Source organism: Myotis brandtii, unplaced genomic scaffold (assembly GCF_000412655.1).
Source record: "Myotis brandtii unplaced genomic scaffold, ASM41265v1 scaffold99, whole genome shotgun sequence".
Classification (NCBI taxonomy): Eukaryota; Metazoa; Chordata; class Mammalia; order Chiroptera; family Vespertilionidae; genus Myotis; species Myotis brandtii.
The window spans coordinates 3678971-3697885 of NW_005372121.1; the positions used below are offsets into that span (position 1 = coordinate 3678971).

The 18915-nt window shown below is 39.7% G+C and overlaps 1 protein-coding gene across 9 annotated transcripts in view; it reads right to left on the reverse strand.

Annotated features, from left to right (window-relative positions):
- Positions 1-214: 214 nt before the first annotated feature.
- The window catches only part of TNIK (TRAF2 and NCK interacting kinase), a 349621-nt gene continuing 330920 nt past the window's right edge, over positions 215-18915 (reverse strand). For all 9 annotated transcript variants that reach the window (XM_005886580.2, XM_005886579.2, XM_005886584.2 and 6 more), the window contains 8 exons: positions 18497-18667; positions 16606-16749; positions 13864-13998; positions 10282-10382; positions 7840-7989; positions 5440-5599; positions 5057-5196; positions 215-2866 (listed from right to left, as the gene is read on the reverse strand). In XM_005886580.2, coding sequence (XP_005886642.1) covers positions 2783-2866; positions 5057-5196; positions 5440-5599; positions 7840-7989; positions 10282-10382; positions 13864-13998; positions 16606-16749; positions 18497-18667 — 1085 coding nt within the window. In that variant the 3' untranslated portion in view covers positions 215-2782. The remainder of the gene's footprint in view (positions 2867-5056; positions 5197-5439; positions 5600-7839; positions 7990-10281; positions 10383-13863; positions 13999-16605; positions 16750-18496; positions 18668-18915) is intronic.

Below are 18915 nucleotides of genomic sequence, written 5' to 3' on the forward strand. Positions count from 1 at the left end.
GCATTCTGAAATATTCTGCATGGCCGAAGGACCAGTATATCTGGGATAGGGTCTGTCCTGATGGAGGAGAATGTGTTTTTGAAGATAAAAGCCTCAGAGAATTCTTGATATCTTTTAAGGAGCACAGATTTGTGGATGTGGCGGGGCACTTTGAAATTTGGTTTTGCCTTGTACTCAGTGTAAACTATTTGCACAAAAATATAAAAGGCATGGCTTGATGTTTAACGTCTGTGTTTTATTGTTGTTGGCACCAGAAAAAGCTCATGTTCTATGTTATGTCACTGTACATACTGTAAACAAGACTGCATTAATATTTTCTTATGAGTTTTTGTTTCAATGAATCTAGATTTTAAAAAATACATTCACAAACTACCTTATGTTTAAACACAATGATTCCCTTTTATTTCTTAACTGTACCCCAAATCCCACAATAAAAAAATCATTTAAAGCTGTGTGTTTCAAACTTATCACTTAGAAATAAAAACAGAACATAACATAAAAACAGAGGTCAGTTTGCAACATAATTTAAAGAAGCTCCTGGTTTAAAATACCACAGCAGCAATATAAAGAGCTGGTGGCAATCACATTCGGAGATGAGACCCAAATCAATATATTTTGTCCACATCAGCGTCCAATTATAATGGTTGCTAAATTCAATCAAAAAGTTATTGCTGAATTTTTTGCATGGAATTTGCAAAGATAGTATCATTCAGCAGCAGAATCACAGCAGTAAAAATGAGAACGGGAGGATTTCATTGCTTTTGAGAGCTAAAGAGACCATGATGAGGACATCTTGGTGATCATCTAAAGATAATCCTCAATTCCATTCCTGTGTATTACCTACTTAAAATAAATGCAAATGACAATCACCTTTACGGGAGGGGGGGCACAATCACCTACTTCAGGAATGAGAATAATTGCCCCCTCTCCCCCCTTCCCCAAACACCAGATTGAAATGGCTCCATTTTCCTAATGTGTATTTCGTTCTCATTAATAGTACATCAGCTGCTCATGTATTTAGGCAAAATCAGGAGGATCACAGATTTTTAAAATCTGTTAATTGTAGCTATTTTCTCCAAAAACAAGCCGCATTCATTTCTGTTGTTGATTTTTTTTTTTAAATTTTCAAGAATAACAATTTGGTCAACTACTGTTTTGTTGAAAAAATATTAAATACACCTGAGATTGCCAGCTGAGCTCTCTATATGTCTCCTGGAGATAACACTGCTGTGATGAACAGTGAAACGAAACGAACAAAACGAGGTAGGTTAAAACAGGAAGCGCAACACAGATATCGTTTTGCAACACCTCGATACCACAGGTGGCCATGCTTGTAGCTTTGGAAAAAAAAATCCCAGACAGTCACGCAAAAGTTCAAATCATCTGAGTAAGAGTTTATAAGGACACAAGTCAACCTGAACTAAATATACACATATCTCTGCACAAATGTTGCTTACCATATGTTGGGTAATTTGGAGGAAGGTAAAATGATTAGGGTCTCAGAATTTTGGCCAAAGCCTTGCTTTCAAGTTCGATAAAATCTGAACCAATGCTGCCTACTGTCTCAGGCAGGCATAGTAGTCTCATCCCTTCTCTCACCAACCCAAGAGAACACAGGCAGCTCAGAAACATTTATTATTTTTTTCAGTCACAGTTTTCATCTTGAGAAAGTGGCATTGTCAGGAGAAAGCTGGGAATGACCGGAGCCCGGATGTCATTCACTCCCCAATCAGAGCTCAACAAAGTCTCATTCCTAATGAAGCTCAAACCGAGTGACCTCTTAGCTGGGAGGCCTTGTACATTTAAAAAAAGATTGTGTGTGTGTGTGTGTGTGTGTGTGTGTAATTTTTTTAGCTTGTTTCCCAGAAGCTCTTTCTGTTTGACCTCATCTGTCACCCCATCTTTTGCCCTGACTTGTTGCATAATAGCTGAGGGAAAATTGTGTTATGGGATCCCTCAATCACTGGAGCCAACTCAACTCAACGACACTACTATCCCATTCAACACACTCCATTCTGTACAGGGCCATATAAAAATAGGGCCTGTCAGACTCACAAAAATGGCAGTTGATTTTATTAGTCTAAGGCTAGTAGTTTAGCCATTTAAAATCTATTTCCCCAAAGAGGGGAAAACTAGCACAGTATTTTTCTTCTCTTAAAAATTCATTAGCCAGTTGCTACCAAAAAGCAACCTTTTGGGTTGGTGAAGGCAAAAGAGTTCTAAAATCACCCCACTATGCAGTTATGGCCTTCAGTGTGAGGAGATAAGGGACATTTATTGTGCTGTCTCTCACCATTTGAAATTGGAAATTTTACAACATATGTATATTTAAATCTAGCAGGCAGACAGAATTAAAAACAGACTAATTTTCTCAGTATGCATTCTCTCCCCATTCTTACAAAGTAAGGGGGTACAGAAAAAAGGTTAAAAAAAACAAAAAACAAAACTCAGAATCCACCATAACACAGCTTAATCATAAGAGCACACAATATTTGTTTCTATCCCTAACTCCGAAGGGCACATGGTCCATCTTTGTCCACAGACAATGCAGCATTCTTGGGGATCTCCTGGAAATTCCTGCCACCTTTTTCTCTCCTTCTCAACCAGGCTGCAACATTGAAAGATGGACTGTATTGGGACGGGTGGAGGGAGAGGAAAAGGGGAAAGCAGTATGTTCAACCAAGCCTTCTGATTCTGCCTCTAGACTGGCATAAGTCCACATGAGTTATGTTCTTTTAAATTAGAAACAACGCCATGAAGATAAGTGCCAAGTGCTCTTCTGTTACCAGTTCATCATGGAATTTCTGTTGAGGGTCATGAAAAACACTTGGCTACTTCCTCCAGATCGCACGGATGCAAAAAATACCTGTTTGAAATTAAAAAGAAGTTAGTTCAACTGCATGGTTTCTTCCCCTCTTTTCTTCAACTGTCCATCCATTTTCTCTCACATGTCCTATCCTTGCCATGCGTCAGCTCTTAAGACTCAATGGCTGGTGTTTATAAAGTGTCTTTTAACATAGTGCATCCTCTGTAAACACTCCTGCCTGCCTTTATTACTATGATTGCTATTTATTATCATTTATTGTGATTTTGACCTTCAGGGACATGCAAGGGGATACATCTTGATTTGTTAACTTCCCTTTGGGTGCTCATATTTTAAAAGGGAGTTTTGAGCTAGGAGATAACATGCTGGGTTTCTGGTCTAGGACACAACAAGCCCTTTGTTAATTTTTGGAAAGCTCCCCTTCTTTCCCTTATAAGGACAAGAGGGCAGACTTTAGGACTGAAGGGAATTCTTTTGCATTCTCAAAGTCAAGGGGGAAATTTTGGGCCTACTGCCTTTAGTTCTTAATTTTTAAAATTAAAAAAGAAATTAAATGGTTGTGGTCAGATAGGGTCAGGTGTTCAATGCCTATTCAGTTTGTCATTTCAAGACTTAACGCTTGGCTTCTCTGCTGATGCAGGAGAATCCCAGGCCAAAGGAGATAATGGCATTAGTAAGCAGAACCACAGTCCATTAGGTCTGGGTCTGCTAAATCATGTTATCAAACAACTGAGAGAAGTGAGCAAAATTTGGGTTACTGCTCACCTGAGCTGAATGTCAATGAACCACTGCCCTAGGAAAATAACATTCTGGGCTGTGGCCTAGCCCTTGAGTCAGCCAATACCAAACTTTGGTCCAGGCATTTACTTTTGTCACTAGTATAAAGTCTCTGCTACTTCATTTCCACAACTTCTTCAAGAGAATGCTGTCTCTCCCAACCACAACTTCTTAAGAAGTTCTGTGGAAATGCTTTTCATTCACCTAATGTAAGTAAAGCTACTGTTAGGGTCAGTGAATCAAAATGGACAAGCACAGAGGGCCCATGGAAAAACAATAAAGGAAAGAAAGAGCTGCTGTCCTCTCCAGGTTGTGTGTGCTCTGGGCTCTAAACCTCTGGCCCCAAATACGGGTGTGGTCCCAGCCTGCTCCTGAGGGTGTGCATGGCATGGAACAGCTTGTTTGGGTGGGTCTTCAATGAATTAAGAGTGTGGGAGTCCATGCCCAGATCACTCTTAGTCTTATAATTCCCGGACACTGGAGTTTTACTAGGGGATGAGTCTGTTTTCTGACATTCTCTGGTCAGGCCCTAGAACCATCCTGGCCACCCGTAGCTATTGTTCACCCAGACCACACTAGACCACACCAGGTCAGAGTAGTTGGCCAGGGTTGAATCTAGTCTAGACCCATATCACCAGGGTTGGACTAAGACCAGTCTGGCCTCTGGGTGGGTCAAGACATGTACATCTGTTTAACCCATCACATTCTTGTCTATACAAAAAGCTGTTTTGGGGACAGCATTTCTAAGCTGGCCAAGGTCACAAAGGATAAATTCACAAATGGAGCACAACTGAGCTACTAAAACGTTGGATTAGTCTGTAGGGAGGACGAGGGAGAAGCAGCAGTGCTGCAGAATACCCTTCCGAGGACTGAGCATGCCAGACGACACCGCCACCTTCACGGGGAGACAGGCCCCCTAGAACATTGCAGAGGAAACATGGCTGGAATGACACAGGACATGGCACTAGTTGAGTTTGTGATTGTGCATTTCTTAGGGAATGGGCGACATTTTTTAAACGTTTATATTTCTACATGCCAAATGTTACACATTAAAAAGTGAATATAATGTGATGGGTTAGGTCCCGATAGTGACTTTGTGAAAAGTCTCCAAGTGGAATTTAAAGTTGACCCACTGTGAGATGATTAATGATGGGCCAACTCTTCTAAATGCTTAGGAGAATTTGGGGTGTCTGCTGAATCACCATAGGGCCTGCAGGCCACAGAAGTTACTAACAGTTTACAAGAATTTTTTAGATGTGTTTCTGTCTTTTTTGATACGTAAAGAATATATGTTGAGGGTTCACATAAATCAAACCAAATAATGCCATTTCAAGATAATATTGATTGTTTAACACAGATGTGATTCAAATCAGTATAAAGGAAAATGAAGGTTTCACAGGTACCTGGTGGTCTCTTAAAATGCAAACACTAATGCAAATGTTGAAACGGATTTACCTTATCATTTCTTTCACATAGAAACTTTAACCTTTGAGCTCGCTTATGCATAAATACTCCATCCAAATGTCCTGTTTCCACTGACCGGATCTCAATAGCTTTCTCGCCCCAGCCCATTATCTGATTGGAATGAATGTAGGCTGTCAAAAGGAATTTCCAAAACTGCATTAAAAACATTAGATGGGCAATAACTCACAGCATCTGTTCACATCTTAACCACAAAAATGACAAACGACTTGAGATAAACAGACAAAGCAAGTCTTACAAGTGTTATTCACAGACTTTTTTTTTTTTGTGGAATCAAATGGTTGTTTCACATTTCTTGATTTTCGTTTCATTTGGGGGGTGTAACTGCTGAAGGAGATAAGGAATGGTTAACCTACCCACAGACGTGGGCATTTCTCCCCATTGGAGCACCACATCCTTAGTTATCCGGCCATAGGTGTTCACATACACCCCCTCATCCTCATAGCAAACAAGCATTTCCATCCCATCTGTTTTAGGCAAGATGACAATGGCATGAGGAGTGATATTGCCCTGAATCTAGAAGACAAAGAAAGGTCAGGCATTATTCTTTTTAAAAATAAGGCAACATCTTGACTATTAATCATTAAGAATTGCAAAAATGAGGGTCCCCCACCATTTTCATACTAGAGACCGACATTCTAATTTGCTTAATTGAACCACCAACCTATCACAAACTCTGGTAAACACACACACAGGCACTAGGTTGAGAATCCAATTCACCTGATCCTGAAAATAACAACTCTGGAGTACCTGCTGTGTGCCAAACACTGGGCCCTTTACCTGTACAACTTCTAGTCCTTATAACAACTCTCCGTGGGAGATAGCTTTGTCTATAAATGAGGCAAATGCATTTCAGGGGGATTATGTAACTGGACCAAAGCTGCACTGATATGTGGTGGTGGAATTGGGATTTGAGCACATGTCTCATTGATATTGAAAATCACATTTTCCATCTACTTAAATTACAGTGGGAAGTCTGGGGAGTGTTGGGGCGGGGGTGGGGGAGAGGTAAGAGATCAACCGAAGGATTTGTATGCATGCATATAAGCATAACCAATGGACACAAGACACTGCGGGGGTGGGGTGAGGGCATGTGCCGGCGGGTAGGGGAGGCTGGGAGGGCAATGGGGAAAAAAAAAAGGAGACGTATGTACTATTATCTGTAATACTTTAAACAATAAAATAAAATTTAAAAAAAGACAAGGAGAAGTTGAATTTGATGGAGAAGAGCCTAATTGGGGCCAGAAGGTGGGACCAAAACAGATTCCTACCAAATAGGCTAAGGGCAGATAACACAGATTGTTAATCTGGATGCCTAAATAACCGAATAATAAAAATTAATAGTTTGCTTAGAAAAAAATTTAAAATTATCACTCATTACAAAAAAATATCACTATTGAAATAAGTGTAGATTGACTTGTTCTAGGAAAAGAGATGTGGTGATGCTGTGATCCCCAGGTTGGGGATGTTATATAGTCCAATAGCTGCTTAGTGGGTAGGAATGGGAGGATCAAAAATGACCATGGTGATGCCCCAGAACTCTGATCCTGTGTGCACATGCACACACATGAGGCAAAGCTGTACTGCAGCAATGAATGACGTGAAGGTGTATATATATGTGTGTGTGTGTGTGTGTGTGTGTGATGTACTAAAAGAACTTTTTTTCCCCCCAATCAGATTTCTTTGGAGTAAAAAGTCTTTAAACTCCGCAAATACAAATCAGCAACAGATTAGGCCTCAGACTTTCCTAATAGTCTCTACAGTATGTTAGCCTTGGAATTACATGAAGAAAACACAATTTACACTAAACCAATACTACTAAGCAAAACCATGTGTAGTATTTGGGTGAAAAAGGTGAAGGGATTACAAACTACAAATTGGCAGTTATAAAATAGTTATGGGGATGTCAAGTACAGCATAGAGAATATAGTCAATAATATTGTAATAACTTTGTGTGGTGCCAGGTGGGTACTGACTTTCTGAGGGATCACTTCATAAGTTATTTAAGTGTCTAACCACTATGCTGTACACCTGAAACTAACATAATATTGAATGTCAATGTAATTGGAAAATAAAAAATATTTTAAAAATAAAATTAAAAGTCATGTTTTAGGCAATGTGTCAGTATAGCAATGTTAATACTATAATTTGCAGGGCTCTGTACCAGCTACTTTAAATATATTACCTTATTTAATGTGATGAAAACCATATGAGATAGGATATTTTATCCCCATTTTAGAGTTGTGAAAGCTGAGGGCTAGAGAGACTGCCTAATGTGTCCATAATTGCAAAGGAAATACATGCTAGAGCCAGGGTGTCAGATTCCACTACATGAACTGTGGAATTAAAAAGAGGTACAAAAATGGCAAAAAAGGGGCCATTGGCCTTCTCTTACATGAAATGAACCAATCTCTCTTCAAAACCTGAAAATAGGAACTCATCTATTGTACTCCTGCTTAAAGAACAGAATTTATGCCCTTGAAGGAAAAACACCACATGTATTTTAATCTGAAGTTCAATGAGACAACATATCCAGTAAATGGCAAAGAACTGCTATTATGTGTTACTCAGTGTTAAGCAGTCATAAACATTAAATTTATAGGTTTATTTATTAAAAGCATTGTCTATTTAGTGAAGGTCAAAAGTTCATCTGCTTTACTGACCAGTAAAGGCATGACTTCTATTAAAAATGCACAATGTTTCTACATGCAGGCTGTTGCACAGAGAGCCGTGACAGTAGGCTTCCAGAAACTTACATGAGATGGTATGTAGATATCATAAGAGTTTCCTGAATCAACATCAATTACATGGAAACCAGTGTGTGAACCAAAAATAACCTTTAATCTTTGACCTTCTTCTACCGTGAGATCCACAAGCAGTGGCTTGTGCTGGAGATCTGCAAAAGACTTTAAAATTCACCCCATGAGTGTACACATCATTCAAACAGGTTATCTTAATAATTTTTTCTTTTAGCCATTGCCTGGTGGAATTTAATATCTAACTTTCTTAAACAGGAACACCAGGAAATTTCTCTTTCAATTTTAGGTCTATTCATATTCTGGATCCAGGAAGAGGGGTCTAGCACCCATTTGTGACCCTTTCTCCACCCCTTGTCCTCCAGGGCAGAGAAGTAGCTTACAGTTGTCAATTTTTGAGACCGTCATCATATGTTAAAACTGCTGTTCTTTCCTGTTTATTTCTGGCCTTTTCCCTCAGGAGAAGGTCCAGGCACCTCTCTGGCCCCTCTCCTTCCAATGTGACAGACAGGTCTACATTGGCTGCTACTTTTTCAGAGACATCCTGGGTGGGCCACCAGGTCAGCTCTATGCTAAGCCCGCTCAGGATGAATGGAAAGGTGGCGGTAGAACATCACAAAACTCAAGACTCATTTTTTTTCACATGAATGTTTATAGCAGCTTTATATGAATAAATCCCCCGAACTAGAAAAAAAAATTCACTTGTCATCCTTTGGCAGGAAAAATGGTTAAACAAATTGTGGTACATCCATACTATGGACTACTACTCAGCAATAATAAGGAATAAACTACTGACACGTACAACAACCTGGATGAATCTTCAGAGAACTATGCTCAGTTGGCTAGTTGGGTTTAACCATAGTTCTAGCTAAGTTAGTCTAGGTTCTACTTGTTTGAATCCACAGCTAACACTGCAACTAGCTGTCAATCAAGTATGCTTCTGTTTTCCTTTGCCACTTTTTACCTTTATTGGGTCTTGAAGTCTGGGATAGAATTTGTGAAACCCCAAGTGCATCGCTATAATGCCACTGCCCCCTAACAGACTCCTCTCCTCATCCAGTGCTAACAGCCTCACAGGATGGGAGACCTTAGCCTGGTATCCTTGTCTTGTGGGAGGGGCTCAGCCTCCTGTCATCTCCAATCTTTTTTCCAAGTCTTTCTTTGCCTTTGCTCTTCCCTCTTTCCAGGCCTGGTGTGATCTGCTGAACAAAGCATTTCACACTCTCTCATGCACTTTGGCTAGTAAACTGATGGCAGCAACTTCAGAACTGGAATGGGATCTTGATTGAAAAGCTTTTGCCGAGAGAGATTTTGGCAGAACAGTAGTACCACTTTAGCTTTTAGGAGTGATCCCTTAAGTGTTATTACTAACCTAATGCATTCCAAAAATTTCTCTCTATAAAAGTGGGGTTATGGAGGGGCGCCCATTTCCATTGATGAATCTATCTTCTTGTGCACATCACAAATGAGCTCCTAGCGCTAAGGGATCAAGAAAAAAGTGGGTGATTCTGCCTTGAAGATGACTCACAGTGTTCCCAAGGCAGCTTCTGCCCTCACATGGCATATGTGGGAAGTAAGAATACAGAGAGGGTCAAAGGGAATAATGGTCAAAAGGTGGGGAAAAAGTGAGAACCACTGAAATATAAAGAGAGAGACATAGGCAGCAAGAGAGAGAGAATGAACAGAAGAGAAATTTACATTGGCTGAGACAGACTATGCAGCTCTGAAAACACTGGAGTGCCCACAGTACTGGTCCTTCTGGCATTTGGGGGTCAGTTTTCATGATCTGGGGCAATGGGACTAGCATATCCCTATCTTGCTCTTGTTGATTAGTCTAACCATGGTGGGTAGAGACTCAGACAAGGTGAAAAAAAAAGCCACTGAAATTGAAGAATGTAAAGAAGCTAGGTCATTTTCAGAGGTGACTAAATTCAGTCTTCATTTTAGAGAAATTGGGGATATGGAGCATCAAGTGAGTTTTAGGGACTTTACCCCACAAGGCTTATGAAGATTGTAAGATTTAGAGACTCAGTTCAACCTTAAAATTCAGGGCTGCTGTTGGTCTGCCTTTTTGAGATGAAATATCAGCGTGCCCTAGTTAGGTGGCTGTATAATGAATTTCCTTGCCTAATACCACAATTAAGGATTCGCCCGGGAACCATTCCATACTAAATGCCACTTGGAGATGGTGATTCATAGACCTGAATGGAGGAGTGTGTACCCAACTTTTAATTTGACTAATTTTATAGCATTTATTACGTCTTAGTTTTTACTTTCAGAATAATAAATCTAAGAGTTTCTAGACTTTTAAAAGAGGTTTATTACATATAGGAATATTATATTAGTCTAGGTACAAGACAGACCACTTTGTTAACTGGTCGAAACTTAAAATAAAAAACAAAACAAAACAAGCACTTTTTAGGTAATCACATGCCTGCTTACCTTAAATGCCATGAACTTATGATATGGTTTAGGAGCCCAAGCATATATCTCCACGGCATTCTTTAAGGCAATCACCAAGAATTTGATCCTTTCATATTTAACTGTAATAGAAAATTATAAATTAAAAAAGCATATCAATTTATTCAAGTTTTCGTATTAATTAATGTGTAAGCATACTATGCAAATATACAGGGTGGGGCAAAAGTAGGCTTACAGTTGTTTGTATGGAAAATAATACAATAATCAATAAGTAATAATATAAGAATAAACTATGTTCCACGTATTAACAACTGTAAACCTACTTTTGCCTCACTCTGTACATATAAAACCACAATTGAGGGTGATGATCTTGGTGTAGGATTTTCTAGAGACAGATTTAACTTCCTTTCGTGTATTTGGTTTGCATAATACTTGGGGCCTTTTGCTTTGTACTGAACACTCTTTTCTTCATCTAAGGATGTAACTGGCTTAGGACTGTCTTTAACCACTAGGTTTAGATGTAAACTACACATTGTAATAAGAATATACATACTATCCCTTGATGTTTCCTTGCCTGGCTTTTATGTTCATCCACATGTAAGCAAGCAGGGGAGAGCTGGTAGAACAATTAGCAACTGGGTAGAGGCATAAAGGCTTCCATTTGCTTACTATCCACATTTGAATTCCAATGATTAGAAATGCATAAGGGATCAGTGCCCTTATAAAAGAGACCCTCGAAAGATCCCTCTGCACTTCTGGTATGTGAGGTTGTAGCGACAAGACAGCTGTCTCTGAACCAGGATGCGAGTCCTCAGCAGACAGTGCAGCTGCCAGTACCTTGGTCTTGGTTGGACTTCCCAGCCTCCAGAACTGTGAGAAATAAATTCCTATCGCTTATAAGCCATCCAGTCTCTGATATTCTGTTATAGCAGCCTGAGTAGACTAAAATAGTACACACGGCAGTCATTTTTTTAAATGCAATATTTGAACAGAATATTCTGTGTTCTAAAGAAACTGGACATCCCAGAATAACACCAAATTCTTGCTCTTTGAGCTCTTTTTTTTTGAAGCAGGTCCCTTCTATTTACACATTCTGTCTTTAATATACTTTCACCTACTTCTTTAGCAATTTATTTCCATATTTCTTAATAACATTCGTACAACGTCATTTCTTGATTTTTTTTTCAGTTGTACATATTATCTACCGACTGTGTAGTATGGAAAGGATTTAATTTCTTAAAACTATCGTCTCTCTAGTCTCGCTTTTAAAGATACACATTTCCTCTTCTCCATTCAATATAGTTACATTTGTAATTTTTGGTTAAATCAATATTCTGTGTTCAAGTTATTATTGTTCAGAGATGGGTGCATAGCATACCAGAATTATGTTTCCTTTGTTGTTTTCTCTCATTTTTTCATGTCCTTATTTTCTATGTATCTATCACTAAGCATGTGGAAACCTTCTGCTAGAACTGTAACTGCCTTCAACAGTCAAATGTGACAGGTAATCTATTAGTAAAATTTTATTTTTTTCTCAAACCCATCTCTTCTGGAACCCTCTACTTGGACTGACAGACACACACATACATATACCCTATTGGTTCTGTTTCTCTGGAGAGCTCTGGTGAATCCAGATGGATTATAAATATGAGGTGAAAGTAACCTTTCCCTCAGAATTTTGAAGCCTTGGTCCATTGTCTTCCAGTTTTCTAGGATTGCTGATAAGTCCCAGGCCACCTGATTCTGGGTCTATTATATGTAAACTGTTTATTTATTTACTTATGATCTGGAAACTTTAAGGAGCTTTTCATTTCTTGGATAATGAAATATCATGTTGATACATCTTGAGGTGAATCTTTTTTTAATCTACTCTTCTGGGTACTCAATGAAACCTTTTAATTTGTGATTTCAAGGCTTTCGTTATAAAAATGTTTCTTCTATTCTTTCTTTCATACTTGCCTCTTCTATTTCTTATTTTCTCCTTTTTTCCCCTAAAACTCATGTTACTAAGATTTTGAACCACTTTTTATTTCTCAACTTCCCCTTCTCCATCCCTCCTTTTTTGGTTCTACTTTCTAGATTTCTCATTTTTATCTTCCAACATTTCTATTACATTTTTTATTCCTGCCAATACATTTTAATTTCTAAGATTTTTTCTAGTTTTCTGAATGACTTTTCCCAACCCTGCTCCAGAATTTTAAATAGCCTTTGTTCTTCTTTTATGAAAAACAGTTTTTATAATCTTTCTGAAGTTATCGTTTCTTTCTTTAAAAGTTTCTTCCACTCCTCATTATCCTGTTCCTTCTAAACACCTTTCTGAGTTTCCTGCCTATCCGTGGATTTCCCCACGTCAGACATGTGGGCTATCGACCGCGGGGCTTCACTTTAAGACATTAGACAGCAAGCTTTGTTCATGGCATTTCAAATACTAGTGCCTGAACATCTTTTCTTTCTGGCCACTTAGTTTCTAGAAAGACAAATCTCTGAATCTCTTGCTTGGGAGTTTAAGCATGGCTACTGACATTTTGGGAGCTAAACAAGGGATGGAGGTGTGTGTGTCCTCACAATTCATTATTTCCCATCATCAGATAGGCTATGCCAGCCTTTCATCTTCTGTTTCTTTTTATTTTTAATCTTTATTGTTGAAAGTATTACATATGTCACCCTTTTTCTACTTAGTTTCGAAAGACAAATCTCTGAATCTCTTGCTTGGGAGTTTAAGCATGGCTACCGACATTTGGGGAGCTAAACAGGGGATGGAGGTGTGTGTGTCCTCACTATTCAGTATTTCCCATCATCAGATAGGCTGTGCCAACCTTTCATCTATTTCTTTTTATTTTTTAATCTTTATTGTTGAAAGTATTACATATGTCACCCTTTTTCTCCCACTGACCCCTTATAACCTGCCCCCACCACCCACCTGAGGCCTCCACCACCCTATTGTCTGTGTCCATTGGTTATGCATATATGCATACAATTTCTCTGGTTGATCTCTTCCCACCCACTTACCCACCCACACTTCTATTTCCATTGGGGGTCGGGGTGGCTGCCTGACTGGCTTCTGGAGGACGTGCTACTCATCAACTTTTAAACAATCCTTCTATTTTCAATTCGACTTTATGCTTCCCCCTGGGGTCTCAGGTCCTGGGTCTGCCTGGGTTCTGTTAAGTGACTGGATTGATTTTGATAAATTTATTCACTGAAAACTTAAAATTCAGCATTTCCTGGTCGGCTAAGTTTGTTTTTAGTCATCCAGCTACTCTTGTTCAATTTTGTTGACATCTCATTTGTTGATTTCTCTCCTCCTGGTCCCTTTGCCCTTGTGGGTTTATGACATTTGTATTCTTTCACTGTCATTTTAATAGGCAGGAGTGGCTATAAATGCTTAAACTGGAGCCTGGGGCTTTATTCTGAATGCACTCTTTAAACCTCACCCATCTGGCTTTTTTTGTTGGGAAATAATGCTAGTATACTTAAGGTTTCAGCAACATCTTCCTTCACTTGTTCATAAATGCATCATCAATTTCTGATAGAAAAAAACTGAATGAAACTTAACAGAATAATTCAGATTGAACATAAAACTGTTCCATCTTTGAGACTTACCAACTTTGTAATGTATACAGCCTTCCAAGTCCCCAACAGTGATCCAGCCTTGTTTCTTTTCCACTTCCGGGTCATTGTGTAGTATTCTGTTTCTTAGCCATGAGAGATAGTAAACTCGTAGCTTATTCTTCTTTCCTGTTGAAATAATGGAGCTTTAATTTCAAACCCCTGTGATAGCTTTTTCTCTTAACCCTTCCCATCTCCATTTTATTTTATTCATTTATTTTCGTTTACAATTGTGTGTTTGTATAAAGGCACAATAGCCAGTGTCTCCAGCACCATCAAAGTGTGTGTGTCTCTGCCAAAACTTATGATTAAAACAGCCCCAATTGTTTTGAACAAATAACCATCTTATAATTTGTCTTTGCCTTCAGGTCGTTTTTTTATTTGAGCATGCTGCTCTTACCCTCCCTTCTTGATGCAAAGGGTAGAGTCTACTGATCGCAGTAAGACCTAATTGTGTAACAGAATGGTTGATCAAAGTTCCAGAATATTCTAGATCTAATTATATGAAGGAATTCTTTATCATACTTATGTGTGACTGCCATTCCCTCACCTGCTAACCTAAGAGCATATTTGAATGGAGAGCCTCTTATTTACCTCCTCTATTACTTTAAAGATGACAACTGGTAGTAGTTTTATTTTATCTGATTAACAAATAGAGGAATTTTATAAGGACACAAGAGAAATAAGTTCAACAAGGGCAGTCTGAGCTATAACACTGGACACATTTATGGTACTGAGATCATAGAAAGAAATGCCACACAAAAATGGGGAAGGAATAAAAGATGAGTACTTGAAAAACAAACAAACAACTTAAAAGTTCCCTTTGGTAAAATGATCCCGGAGTAAAGAATGTTTAGTATGATAAAATTTAGGCCTGTGGGTTTTCCTTCTTGGGTACTTATTTTCCTTTGATTTCTCTTAGGTATCAAAATATGTTTTACATTTTACAGATGTAATATTTACCAGAAGACAATTCATTAAAGCATCACACACTGGATTTGACAGGAGAGTGCATTTGTAACTTAAATTAAGGGAATCATAGTGAAGTTACTGCTCCTTTTTGTAGCCAAAAGCCTAGGATATACAGTGGGGCCTTGACTTACGAGTGTCCCGACTAATGAGTTTTTTGAGATACCAGCTGTCTCTCGGCCGATTTTTTGCATTGAGTTGATAGAATAATTTGAGTTAACGAGCTCCTTAACGAGCTTGGTCTTGGAACGAATTAAACTCGTAAGTCAAGGCCCCACTGTATACTGATCAGGATGAGCGGGTGAGCAAGCTCTTCCCTCTTTCTGCCAACACAGACCCAAAGGCAGTTCAAGCATCCTTTGCTCCTATCTTCAACTTTTTCTTCCCCCATCTATGCCTCATGAGAAGAGGAAATGCTCCCACTTTAAAAAATGGGAACGTGTCACTCACAACATAATGAAGCTTGAATGTGACTTTTCTGGTATCATTTCCACTTTTGGTAGGTGACTGGCAGATGTGTGGTTTTAAATGTGATTTGGTAGTAGAGCAATCAAAAAAGCAATTAACCAGAACAAAGGACTACACAGAATTTAACTCAATTGATAATAGAAGAATAATTTACTTGGTTAACTCTTATGTGGGCGGAATAAAAAGAAACGCAACTCTGAGCATGCAGTGGAAAGGTAAAAGAAAGAGGGAGCTGTACCATCAAGTAAAGGCATTTTATTCAAAATAGAAGTACAGTTGAAGAGTTCAATCTTATTCAAAATTCAACCCAGTAGCGCTGCATCGTCTCTGCAAAACAGTGGCTGAGTGTAGAGCCACGGTTTTCAAACTCGGCTGCGCACTGGAAACACCCCAGGAGCCATGAAAGCAATGGATGCCTGAGCCCACTCCCAGGGATTCAGACCCACTGGTCTGGGGTGCAGGCTAGACTTTCCATATCTCCTCACTTTTGTCTTCATCTTCTTTTGTTTGTTTGTTAACCCTTGCCCAAGGATATTTTTCCATTGATTTTTAGAGAGTGAAAGGGACGGGGAGAAGCAGAGAGAAACACTGATGTGAGAGAGACATGTCAACTGGTTGCCTCCTGCACATGCCCCAACCAGTGTTGGGAATCAAGCCTGCAACTGAGGTATGTGCCTTTGACCGGGAATTGAACCCAGGACCCTTCAGTCTGCAGGTCAATGCTGTATCTACTGAGCCAAACGGGCTAGGACTGTCTCCATCTTTTTATTAAGGACCAGGAAGCTGCAGAGTGTAGCAGAATGATCCCACATTCAAATTTCTTTGCAGACTCAGTCACCCAGTGGGCCAGCTGTGCTTGCTAAAACATCAGTGGACTCTAAGTTGGAGCAGTTCTTGTGAGAAGAGAGACCACAGGAATTCCTGCTTATAAAATTTCTTACTCCCAGAAGCCTACACTTTGATCTTCTCCCTCTGAGAGTAGACAGCAATGATTGGAGTGCAGACATCTTAAAAGCATCCTTGCTGAGTCCTGGCAGTGGTTAAAGGCCCATAACGATACAGCCTTCGTGGTATGTCCCTGCCTAATTCAGATTTCAAGCAGAGGAGAGAGACTTACCTTTGGAGGTCAGACTTGTCCAGAGCTACAAAATGCAGGTGATCTCACTCTGAGTGTACTGCTATAATTCATTGTGTCCCTTGTTAGCTGGAAAGGGCAGACATTACCGTTTCTTCAGGAACGAGGTGATCACCTTTCCCACCTGTGCAGACCTGGAGCACTCGGTTACCCTAGTAACATACCTGATATTGTCACGAGGACATTCAGTCCCTCTAGCACATCCATCTGCTGAAATCGTCTCCGGTTGATCAGGTTATAGACTTTGCCTTGTCCGCTTCGGTCCAAAAGCATCAGGCCATTTTCAGTTCCCACCAGGAGGTTCACACCTGCAAATTTAAGAAGCACCCCAAGACTGACGTTTTACAGGCTTTAACCTTCTGCATCTGGGGTCCCTGTAAAAGCTAAGAAATGGTGCTCTGTAAATACAAACTAATGGGCAAGTAGGTACTACAGTCGGGAGTGCAGAAGTCAAAGCTCTGACATAGTCATTAAATCACTGTCTCTTTGGTAATGAGATTAGTTTTAATTTATGAAGTTGTAGCAACATTTATTACATATGGGCATTTACTACCTAGTATAAAGAGTCCTTCTCAAGAGGAGCCTAAGGCACAGCTGTGACACTACCACAATTCGCCTTTGTTCCTTTCCTGTAATACCCACCCCTTTCTCGGCTCTTTAAACCCCACCTCTAGACTTCCCCAAGGTTCACTCCCACCCCTATTCATGCAGTGATTTCTAGCTTTTCCACCTTCAACATACAACAGAGTGCCCCATTTCCATACCCCACTGGGAGAAAACCCCTTCCTCCCCCTCACACCACAGCTTAACTTAGTTCTAAGGTTCTGCTCCCTGTTAGGAAATGATCAAATAATTCAAGCGAAGGTGTTAACAGCTTGAGAGTCACAGGAATAATGACTGTAAGGAACTTCTCAGGCATCTAAATCTAGTCCAACCCACCTCTCATACAATAATCCCTATTAGAAAGGGATCCCTATTGTCTGGTAGCTACAATACTAAAAATTCATCCCTAGGCAAATCGCCACCCCTCCCACCCGCAGCACACAATACACACATAAACACTGAGGTCCAATGCACAATGGACTATATTCATGAACAGGTAACTTTCTAACTTCTCTTGCTTGTTGTATGTCTATCTTCTGAGGAACATCAATGTCTGCTCTTTCATGTACATGGTCAATATTAACATGTCTATCTTGTTTTCTGTCTCTTCTCTGGAGGACAGATCCTTACTTCTCTCCACCACACCTCCCATGAAATGGTTTTTGGGTTTCACGCTCTGATATTAACATGTCTATCTTGTTGTTTTCTGTCTCTTCTCCGGAGGACAGAGCCTTCCTTCTCTCCATCACACCTCCCATGAAATGGTTTTTGGGTTTCACGCTCTTCTCCACTAACATCTCAAATGCCTTTGTCCTTATAAAATTGTGGTGCCCAAACCTGGTCTGGTACTTTAGATGGGTACAGGTGGGGCATGTCTTTCCTTGATCTGAACATGACATTTATAGTAACACAGACCACCACACCTACACTGAGTTTGAGGTCAGCTAAAACCTGCAGATCTTTTTCACAGGAACTGCAGGTTGATGTTTTGAACTAAAAGGGAAGGTTCATCATCTATTTTCATTTTCAAATTTTATCCTGTGAGTACTAGTATGGCCTTTAGCAATTCACTGAAATATGCTGGGCTAGTTTTTCAGCTGTGAAAGAGAGGTAATGCCTTTATTCCCCTGGTGAGATGTTGTAGGGATCACAGAATGTGGGGCACATCACACAGTGCTGGGCACAGAGTGGGTGTTGTATTAAGTGGTAGCTAGATCTATTGTTGGCTCTCGTCCATCACTTATGTCAGGTGGTTCTGCATCTCATGTCATTATCCTGGGTATCCGTTTGTGCTACATATAAAATTGCTCTTGATCTCTCCTGAGGCCAAGATAGACCCAAGTCAAGTCTCTAACACCCATGATTCCAGCAGTGCTCTTCTGATGGTAAGATCCCCGGCTTTAAATGCTTGAGGGTCCACTCATTACTGAGTTGTAAAGAGCACCAACTTACCCCACAGCGCTGCACAAAGTATTTCTGAGTTGAAGCGTTTCTTGTATTTTCTGATTTCTGGTGTGTCGCTATGGGGCCGGATGTTGGTTGGGTTTACGTTGACGACTGAAATCTTTCTGGCTTCATTGAGTTTGGCCTGTTCTTGCCTAAGAAGTTCGCTAGTAAATAGAGCTTTGAGAAAAAGAATCAGAGAAGTCAGTGGCTTCTTATAAAGTAACTCATGGAGTTATGGAGAAGGGGTTTCAAAACACAATGATTTCTTCTTGTTTAGTGTGCATTGTAGCAAAGGCAAAGAAACTCTGAAATATGCATATTTTACATTTTTTTTAGTAGAATAAAGTATGTCATTCATAGAAGCAGTATTTTTATCCATTAGTCAAACAGGCGATGGTCACCACTTGAGTAGTTTAGGGGATTAC